Source organism: Polyergus mexicanus, unplaced genomic scaffold, assembly GCF_030449975.1.
Source record: "Polyergus mexicanus isolate NDT 795.1 unplaced genomic scaffold, iyPolMexi1.0 SCAF_6, whole genome shotgun sequence".
Lineage (NCBI taxonomy): Eukaryota > Metazoa > Arthropoda > Insecta > Hymenoptera > Formicidae > Polyergus > Polyergus mexicanus.
The window spans coordinates 4,536,954-4,547,983 of NW_027223326.1; the positions used below are offsets into that span (position 1 = coordinate 4,536,954).

Consider the following 11,030-nt stretch of genomic DNA (forward strand, 5'->3'; position numbering starts at 1 on the left):
TGAACGCCTTACTCAAAGAATACGGAGACTGTTTCCATCTCCCAGGGGAAAATTTAAGCTTCACCACCTCAGTCAAACACACCATCCCAACCACTGATAATATTCCTATCCATGTAAAGCAATATAGATACCCGCTAGTCCACAAGGAGGAGATAGACAGGCAAGTGATTAAGTTATTAGCAGACGAAATAATAACGCCTTCAGCATCACCGTATAACGCTCCTCTATGGATAGTACCCAAAAAGCCTGCGGCTGACGGAAAGAAAAAATGGAGAATGGTAATAGACTTTCGTAAATTAAACGAAAAAACAGTAGGAGACGCATATCCACTGCCCAATATAGTAGAAATATTGGACCAGTTGGGTAGTGCAAAATATTTCTCCATATTTGATCTCGCTCAAGGATTCCATCAAATTCCAATGGCTCCCGAAGATCAAGGGAAGACAGCCTTCTCAACGCCATACGGGCATTACGAATATCGGCGGATGCCTTTCGGTCTGAAAAATGCACCCGCGACATTCCAACGGTTGATGGATAACGTTCTTACCGGACTACAAGGAAACGAACTATTCGTCTACCTCGACGACATAGTTATCTACGCCAGATCTATAGAAGAACATCATACAAAAGTCAGAGAATTAATGCAGAGACTAAGGAAAGCAAATCTGCAGTTACAACCTGATAAATGCCAATTTTTAAGGCACGAAGTTGCCTACCTAGGGCATGTTATAGGAAACGACGGCGTACGACCAGATCCCAGCAAAATTGAAGCTGTCGAACACTTTCCGATTCCCCGAAACTATAAGAATATAAAACAATTCCTCGGGCTAACAGGATATTATCGACGATTTATTAAAAATTTCTCAAAGATAGCAAAACCGCTAACAGATCTTTTAAAGAAGAATAAATCTTTCGTTTGGACCCCATCCCAAGAGAACGCATTTAATTCCTTAAAACACGAACTATTAAAAGAACCTGTCTTGCAATATCCAAATTTTAAAGAACCATTTTTGCTAACTACCGATGCCAGCGGATACGCAATAGGCGTATTAAGCCAAGGACAAATAGGAAAAGATTTACCGATTTCATATATTTCCAGGACTCTAAATGAGGCAGAAGGAAGATACTCCACCATAGAGAAAGAGCGTTTAGCCGTGGTCTACTGTGTGACATACTTTAGGCATTACCTGTACGGCAGAAAATTTACAATACTCACTGACCATAAGCCGCTAGTCTGGCTACATTCAGTCAAGGATCCCAGCTCCCGCTTATGGAAATGGAGACTAAAATTATCAGAGTATGAATATGAGATACAATATAAAACAGGAAAGACTAACGTAGTAGCGGACGCACTCTCCCGAAATCCACTTATTCCTGACGCATCTATACTTCCTTTGACGAAATCCGACGACGATTCAAATGAATCTCTTTTTTCATATCAGACGGCTACCCAGCAGTCTAGACCCTCCATCACCTTCCCTTCTAACGCATCAGAAGAAAACGCTTTACTAACTCCCCCAGCAACCACAAGAATCCCATCTCAATTCCAATTCCCCAGCATTGAGAACATAAATGAACAAGTGCAGGAACTAAATCAAAGCGATTCAGAAATGTCAGTAGACAACACTGAAGACGAAAGTGAGGATAACATACCTGCCTCTCCACAACCCCGCTCTTCAGGCGAAGAAAATGACTTTAGAATCAACGAAACGCGAGATTCGCTGCTATCCCGAAAAGACAATCATATTATTTTCACTACGCTAGAAGGACATCCTTATGACAAAGGCGCGAAAGATTATTTGGCCGAGAATAAACTTCCCACATATAAAGATTTAACTTTCGCAAGAGTAAGAGTAACTAATCTAAATAACGGAAAACATTTAATAAATATTCCCATTAAGCAAAACGAAAAAATACAGACGGAACGAAACGACATAATAGAAGGATTAAGATCATTGAGAGACGCCATAATCGAGCTAAATTTGAAAACTGTTAGTATAGCACAAAATGACCTGTATGATATGATCCCATGGATTTTTATTTATAAGAGCCTAAAAAGATTTCTTTCCGACTTATCAATAACCATAACAATCTGCAAATCTTTGGTAAGATGCCCCGGCATAACGGAAAGAACGAATATTATTTACGAAAAGCATGCCACAAAGATAGGAGGACACAAAGGTATAAATAAAACCTATCATCGAATTAGACAAAATTACCACTGGCCTACAATGAAAAAGGATATCCAGGAATATATAAGAAATTGCAAGGACTGCCAAGTAAAAAAATTGACAAGGGTAAAGACAAAGCAGCCTATGATGATAACTGACACTCCAGGAGTTGCTTTTGATAAAGTATCAATGGACGTAGTAGGGCCATTGCCGATGACAAGCCGAAATAACTCCTATATTTTAACAATACAGGATCTTTTAACGAAATATTCAATAGCCACGCCCATGGAAACGGCGGATTCCTTCTCAATAGCTGATGCCTTTATAAAAGATTTCGTTTGCATATACGGAGCACCAAGAGCTCTATTAACCGACCAAGCTCCAACCTTCTTTACCTCCTTAATGAAAGCAATTGCTAATTATTTTAAAATAAAACAATGCCGTACAACCGCTTATCATCCGCAATCAAATGGATCAATTGAACGTTCGCATCACGTACTAACTGAATATTTAAAAATGTACACCAATCAAAATAGCGAATGGGACGAGCACATAAAACCTGCCATGTTCGCCTATAACACCTCAGTCCATGAAGGAACAAACTATACCCCCTATTCCCTAGTCTTTGGACATCTTCCTAGAACTCCATCTTCCACAATAATTCCAGAAGACGCCACTGAACAACCTTATCAGGACTATCTCACTAACCTTTTCAAAATTTTAAGAAATTCGCAAGGCCTAGCAAAACAAAACTTGGTGCAGTCAAAAGAAAAGAGTAAAGTATATTATGATAAAAGAATTAACGTTCAAAATTTCAAGGTTAATGATAGAGTTTATCTATTAAAAGAGCCCATGAAAGGGAAATTAGACGATCAATATACTGGGCCATACAAGATTTTAGAAATGCTACCAATGAATAACGCGAGGATAGACTTCCGTGGTAAATCACGCGTAGTCCAAATAAACAAGATGAAGTTGTGCAAAGGCACATATTTTATAGATCCGGGATGAAAGAAAGTGCAAAAGAAAGAGAAATTTTGTAAGCGCGGCCTGGACCCCCGGATCCAGTAATTTTAAGATATTTTCATATTAGTCTCGTATTAATATTAGAGATTTTTGTTCTAACAACACATACACACATACTTGACACATCTTGTAACATAAAACAACACAAACAACCCATATTACTCTCGTATTTTATATTTAAATATAATATTTCTATTTTAAGGTTTACTACATTCCGATGCTTCTAATTACCGCAATGTTCTCTGGCACAAAGGCCATAATAGCCTACGATTGCGGAGGAGCCTACCTTAATGTGACCACTGTATCTTTACTACGTTCAGGCGAATGCGACATCGACATTGCGACACCTGCGACAATCAACACATACATACAGCTGCTACAACTGTCAAACTACGCGCAAACTCACATAACTCAATGTAAGATAGAAATCTTGAGAACCATATCTCACTGCGGAATGCACTCGCATATTTCAGCCGTTCATAACGGATACGCAAGCTACTTGCAAGAAACATCTCGCGCCAGGTGCATTCAAATGCATAAAGAGGGTCTTTTAAAGGTAGGAACCGCTGAAATTATCGACGGATTAAAATCAAATCATACGTATTATAGAAGCGTCACGCTTGCCGGCAAGGTGAACGTAGATGGAACTTGTAAGGGAATTCAATATTCGGATTATTACGGCACATGGGATGACGTAATAGTACAAGCAACCTTAAAAATCTCCCTCAGAGATTCATACGTACCGGTTAGATTAAATGCAGGAAAAATAATGCTAAAATCGGGCACAGTTTGCGACCTAGCTGACGAATCCTGTATAGACTCGGACGATGGTTACACCTTTTGGGAAGGAATACCCAATACCGCTTGCGGGTTTGAAGCATATGACGTCTTATATGAAGATACCTCTACTAAAATCCAAGGCCTCCTTAATTCCCAAAACACCACTATGTTTACCTTAGAATCCCAAGACACTACTTTTGCATTAACGTTGACGCGAAGACACACTATTTGCGGCTATATTCTATACGGAACAGAGCATCCAAAATTATTTATCTTTGAAACCCAAAAAGGAAACATTTTTAAAGCAAGGTCTAAAATCGCAGTAACTAATTTGGATCTGTTCACATACGCAAATTCAAAATTTGTGTATGTTGAAAAATATATAAGAAGCCAAATCACGTCATTATACAGAGACATCATTGTACAGAAATGTGAGTTAGAAAAACAAGTAATTCAGAATACTTTGTCTCTGGCAGCAATACAGCCGGACGAATTCGCCTATCGAATGATGAAGTCACCTGGCTATATGGCAGTGACTTCAGGCGAAGGGATCCACATTATCAAATGCATAGCAATAGAAGTTACTTTGCGAAAGACCAACACTTGTCATACGGAACTACCCGTGACCTTTAAAAATGCTTCTTTGTTCATGACACCAAAATCACATATAGTAATTAGACACAGTACTATAAGGGACTGCAATCCATTACTCCCAATCCTATATAACATTGAAGGGACATGGCTCCAATTTAATCCTACCCCATCCATGGCAACCTCCCCACACGAAATTAAACCCCTTACAAAATTATCTTGGAAATACCTTGCGTCAAAATCCTTAGCCACCAGTGGCATTTACTCTCAACAAGACCTTGACGAATTAAGAGACCACATTATGTTCCCCGCGGAAAAGAACGCGGTTCTGCATACCATCGCTCGAGGCTTTACGGGTCAAACAATACAATCCGATACCGTTTCATTGCAAAATTTATTAGACGAAGGTGCGCTGAATAAAATTTATAACAATACGCTAACTAAAATATGGAACGGTTTTACAACATTTGGTGCGGCGACCGCCGGTATATTCGGAATATTTATAATTATAAGAATAATAAAAATTGTATTTGACACATTGATACATGGCTATGCGCTACATGCAGCTTATGGCTGTAGCTTACACTTACTCGGAGCCATTTGGAGCTCTTTCACACATTTATTATTGTATTTGGCCAATAGGCCACAGCCACAACCAAATGTAAATCCCGAAAACCCACCGGAACACACAGACACAAACACAGTACCCAACGCGCCAGCAGAAAACGCGGAACCGCCTACTATACCTATAGTATATACGTTCAGAGATCTATGTACCAGATTGGACGAATAAATTTCATCATAACTCGTTACTCCGAAATTTAAACTAAGGGGGGTGGTGTGACGTCTCAGCCGCACGTCAAAATTTATTTAAACAATATATTTATTGTTAACTCACCCATAAGGGGCGAAAGAAGTAGAAAACCGGAGAAAATTATTCGTTCAAGACAAACTTCTAACTTGTAAAATAGTATTCATACTCGAGAGTCACCCCGTATATAGCCAACGCTCGAACGCGCCAGCGGGTGACGCAAAAATAACTATCATACGAATAAACTATAGAAATAACTAAAGCCTTATATTTGCATTGTACAATCAGACAGACGATTCAAACGCTTTAAAAATTGTAATAAATATTATATATATATATATATATATATATATATATATATATATGAGTATACAAAAGATCTTTTAATAAAGCATTAAATTCAATTAGAAGATACAAGCGAAAAGTGAACGATGCAAATGTAACGTTATTACGTTTTAACCCAATAATTTTAAGTATATATATATAGTCGTTTTAACTTTATATTCATATTAGCTTTAAAAACTTTATATTCACATATGCGCATACACATATTCTACGTAGCATAAGACTTCATTATTAACCATAAAGGTAGCAATAAGGAATTAGGCATATAGGAATATTCATTATAAAACATTTTATTCACTATAGTATTATAAGAGTTTTATAAGAGCTTTAAACTGTGCATGGTATGCGGACTGGCCGTCGATCGATATTCTTATCCGCCCGCTCGATAAGATTAAGCGGGACAAACAAGTTGGAATGTTGCGAGGGAACGATATAGCTGTCCTTCTCGCACAGAGATCCCTACCAGCGGCGCTTCCACTTGCCATTGCTCCCGCCCATGGGACTCCCTCCAACATCGGGAAGTCTTAGGCGAAGCATAGGAAGAATATCCCACCATCTACCAAAGGCGATCCCACTGCAGCATCTCTCCCACCAACACCCGAAGACCGGAGGAGCTCAGTGAGAGCCGAACAACCAGCATTACTATTCCAAACTTCGAACAGCTAACACGACTAGCTCTTCAATATAGTAATCCGGTGTACGCATCGACAAGCTCCGAATTCACAGTTATAAGACTTCCATTCTTGTACTTCGAGTTTCTCTAGCGTTAGCAGACGCTAGTAATATTAATTGCTTAACTTAACTTAAATATAAAATAAAGTGCTATTTTACTCTACATAACTCTACGAATTATTTCAACATCCGGCTACCAATTTATCCTGAATTAGCCGTCATTACCATAATTAAGAGCGCTTATCAGTGATCAATCTGGAGGACCAGCTACACGGAGAATCCAGCATATTAATTATTATTCAGACACATATAGTCATAAAGGGTAAGAGAAACATTACTTATAGATCCTACACAACCATTGACGGGTTATTAGTCTTATGGTCCCCGGTAGACCCGGTGAACTGCAGGGTGACCGAAAAAGAAAATAAAATATTTCATTTATAAAGGAAAATTACACTAAAAATAATTAACATACACTACTCAGATTTATTACTACTATTAGTATTATATGTTCACGTTCTTAAAATAAAGAATAATTTTTTTTATTAACTTCGAACGCTGGGACGTGACATATATTTTTGGTGGCAGCGGTGGGATCGCATAAGCCTACCTGTCAATTGATTGTGTCTAACCATTTTTCTTTCAGAAGTGAATTGTGCGCGATATAACGTTCGATTTGAGTCTCGGTTAATATTTTTCAGATTTTTCTTAAATCTTGCGTGAGTTGCAGTGTCGCTATAATATTATCCAAGTACTAAAAAACGATTCGTGTTCGATTTTATTAACGTTGTTAGAATTCAGTGATTGTTCTCAACTGCGTGTGCTTCGAATGCATTAAACGACATAGTGACATTCTGACGCTGCGAGTTAGAGCGAATATAGTTCGCCCCTTGCTGCGAAAGAATTATTGAATAATACCTGGTTCTGCGGTAACGGCTTCGAGCTGGTCCACTCCGCTCGTCGTTATAACCGGAGCTCTCTCTTTGGTGAGGCGACCCCGCACATTGAGAATAGCGAACGTAACGTAGACACCAGTGTGTAACTTACTAATTTCAGTGCCGAAACACGCAGTGGAGATAGAAAGAAATTAACTACCTTCATATATTTTAAATTCCAAGTGCGTGCGCTTGTCCTTCGACGTGTGCGGAATCTGAGTGAATTGGAAGCGACGGCTCTGGGGCGGATAAACCGCTCGTTGTTGCTTTTGATTTTCTGTGCGTTCGATAGACGTAAGAGAGTTAGTGAGGCGACCCCGCACACTCTCACTTTTCGTTCTCTCTTCTTGGTGAGGCGACCCCGCACATTTAGAGCTGAACGAAAGGGCGGATATTGAAATGCCTGTCAGTTAGAGATGCCAAGGACACGCCGTGCCGGTCGGAAATATCAGCTTCGACGATTAGTAGCACAATATTATCGAGCCCTCGAAAATAATTCGTTCGAATCAAACAATATTCAAATTGATTCTGTATCCGAGCCGATACCCGCAGTAAATAACGACGTTTACAAATTAATTCCGATTACGGTCGAGCAATCTCCGTTACCATATACAGAAATCCCGGAGAACGACCCGCGTCGCGAATTTTACGAAAAGACTCAAATTCGAAGCGTTAGCGCCAGCAGCGAATAAAGAAACATATATACCATTATTGTTTCATATTATACTATTTTTGTGTGTTTTATTATACCCTACCCTATAATTGCATTATCTTATTTTCAGATATTTTAAAATATTTCTATCTTGCTTTATTTTATTATATGTATTTATACATTTGCTTTTGATATATTATTACTAAAATTATTACAATCTTTTTTATTATTATCTTTTTATATATTGCTTAATCTTGTATACTACAATATTCTTATTTTCTATTATTACTAAATTATACCATACTTTAGAGGGTTGAAGGATTAAGCCTATTTCATACGTATATTATTTAATCCTCAAACCATCCTGTTGTACTAACCTATATTTTTACAGGATTAAGGAACAAAGAACAACATAAATTAATAAACGTTTTAAAATTACTAACGTTTTCAGAAATACACGCGAAATAAGAGACCGTCTCCGATTTTAATGAAATTCTGGCACTAGGCGTTTCGGAAGAAGATAAGATTTTGGCCGCCATCTTGTTTTTTCATATACGTGAGATTTTTGGATCGAAATTGCTCTAGATAAATTTTAAACACCCAGAATAAGGTCCATGTAAAATTTCAGATAAATCCGAGCGATCAAAAAATCCGCCATTTTGTTTTTAACGCTTAACCGTAAAGGGTCAACAGTGAGCTCCTTCGACGCAGAGAAGCCCACTAACCATTAGTGCAGAATTTCAGTCCGATTGGAAAAAGCATACGCGTTCTAGAACGAAAAGAAAAATAAAATTTTCCGCCATCTTGTTTTTAACGCGCCATCGGAGAGAGACGCGGTTGATTTCGTTTTACTCAGCTAAAAGAAGGGAATATATGAGATAATTCTCATCCCTCTAATTTCAAAATTTAACTCAAAATAAAATTTATAAACTTTCATTTTTGGACGTAGAATTTTGAAATTTTATATATACAAAATAGAGACTTCCGTGAACGTCCCCGCTGAATTATAGAAGGATTGCCCCATTTTACATCGCTATAGTTGCTACGTCAACTAACAAAATATAATTCCCCGAGTTATGGCTCAATTTACGCGATCGCACGGTACAGTAAGCGTCGATCCGGAAATCGAAAAAAGGCAAAAATACGTAGAGGACCGCGAAAAATCATCTAATTCCAAAATGTCGCTTAAAGAGCGAGAAGAAACAACTAAACGCCCTAACGAGGCAATAGACGCGAATTCATTATTCGAAGTGCTTTCAAAAATCCAAACAGAGTTATCACAATTACGCAGGTTACCAGAACAAGTAAGCAATCTCGAACAACGCGTAAATGAAGCCTCCCGTGCCGCGTCCGCGTACGACGAATACGCCGACCCGCCGGAGCAGGAACCCCCCGTAATCATGCCAACCCTGAAAATAAAAGATGTAGTAGCAAACATTCCCCCTTTTAACGGTTACAAGATTTCTATTTTTCAATTCGCCCGAGCATGTGAACGTGCTCGTGATTTACTACCGTCTGCGCAAGAACCACAGCTCGTACAATTTATTATTAATAAAATCGAAGGGGACGCATATCAGGTTATAGAGGGTAACGTGTACACACGCGTTGTGGATTTGTTAGACAAGCTGAAAAACATTTTCGCTCCAAATAAATCTGTGGCACAGTATCGCGGAGAACTAGCTAACGCGTATAAAATGCCAAACGAGACAGTTTTGAAGTACGCGGGTAGAATTAAAGACTTGAAACTCGCTATACTAGATGGAAATAGACGACAGGGCATCAATAACCCCCGTTTATTTAATAATGAAGTTGAAGGAGAGGTTTTAGAAGCATTTGTAAACGGGTTACCATCCAATGTAATCACGCGAATGGAACATCGAAATATAGGCACCCTAGACGAAGCTATTGAGTGGGCCGTAAAGATTACGAGAAATCTAGAAATAGAAAAACAGCGTGAGAGGCAATTTGTGCCTCGGCAATTCCCCGTTACGCGTGCAGATATAAATAATCCAAGGCCCGCCGAGCCAGAACAACCTAAATCAATACTGAAGAATCCTAACAATAATTTTGCTCCGCGACCATGGATTAGACCCTTAATACCGGGCCAACCAGGACCGAATTCCCCTGGCATTTGCAATTATTGCAAACTTCCAGGACATAGAGTAGCAGAGTGCCGGAAACTGGCATACAGAAATGCTATGCAGGCGTCGGGAAACGCGGAAGGCCGCCCGACGGTGAGCGCGACCAAGGAACCGGCCCAAGCAACCGCGCACCCCATCACAGTGCAGACCGAGCCGACCACTACAGAAACTTGAAAGATTCTAACGCAAAAGAAGAAGGCTCAAGTTATTCAAAAATTTTATTAAAAAATTATAACGACCCGGCGCTGGTTACCCAACCAACTAAAATAATATCAGATGATTCCAATGCCACTATCGGAGTTGCAAACTTAGGTCCGATGGGTCCAGAAGCGCACCAACCAAAGGTCGTCATAACCTGTAAAAATTTCAAAGCCTACTGTTTCTTTATGGTAGACTCGGGATCCTCCGTAAACCTCGTAAAAATAGGAATTTTAAAGAGCACCCCTATAAATACTAAAGATAAATTAAAATTAAAAGGCATTACAAAGAAACCAATTCAGACATTAGGGTCAGCCACTTTTGAAATTATGGGGAAAAGAACGAAACTCTACGTCGTTCTAAATCAAAATAATGCCATCATCGACTATAACCAAAGCTGTTTGGCATTTGAAGACATTCAAGTACCTTTCTTTAAAAAGGAAAAAGTGCTACCTTCACGAACCGTCGTGACGGTATCTTTTAATATTACTAACCCGGAAAGAAAAGAGGGTTACGTTCCTCGAAATGAGCCAGTAAAAGGGTTGATTCTTGGCAGAGCCTTAGTCAAAAATTCCCGAGGGAAGGGGCACATGAAAGCTTATAATTTGACTGAGCGCGATTACACTGTAGAAGTTTGCCCTTTGCCGCTCTTTGAATATTCAATACCAGGTGACTCCGAGGAGCACCTAGGTCCGCTGAATTCTTCTA

The 11,030-nt window shown here is 39.1% G+C and overlaps 1 protein-coding gene across 1 annotated transcript; it reads left to right on the forward strand.

The window, feature by feature from the left end:
- Positions 1-3,340: 3,340 nt before the first annotated feature.
- On the forward strand, positions 3,341-5,361 carry LOC138934310 (uncharacterized). Its single transcript, XM_070297934.1, has one exon. The coding sequence runs from the start codon at positions 3,415-3,417 to the stop codon at positions 5,359-5,361; it is 1,947 nt and encodes a 648-aa protein (XP_070154035.1). The 5' UTR covers positions 3,341-3,414.
- The last annotated feature ends 5,669 nt before the right edge of the window (positions 5,362-11,030 follow it).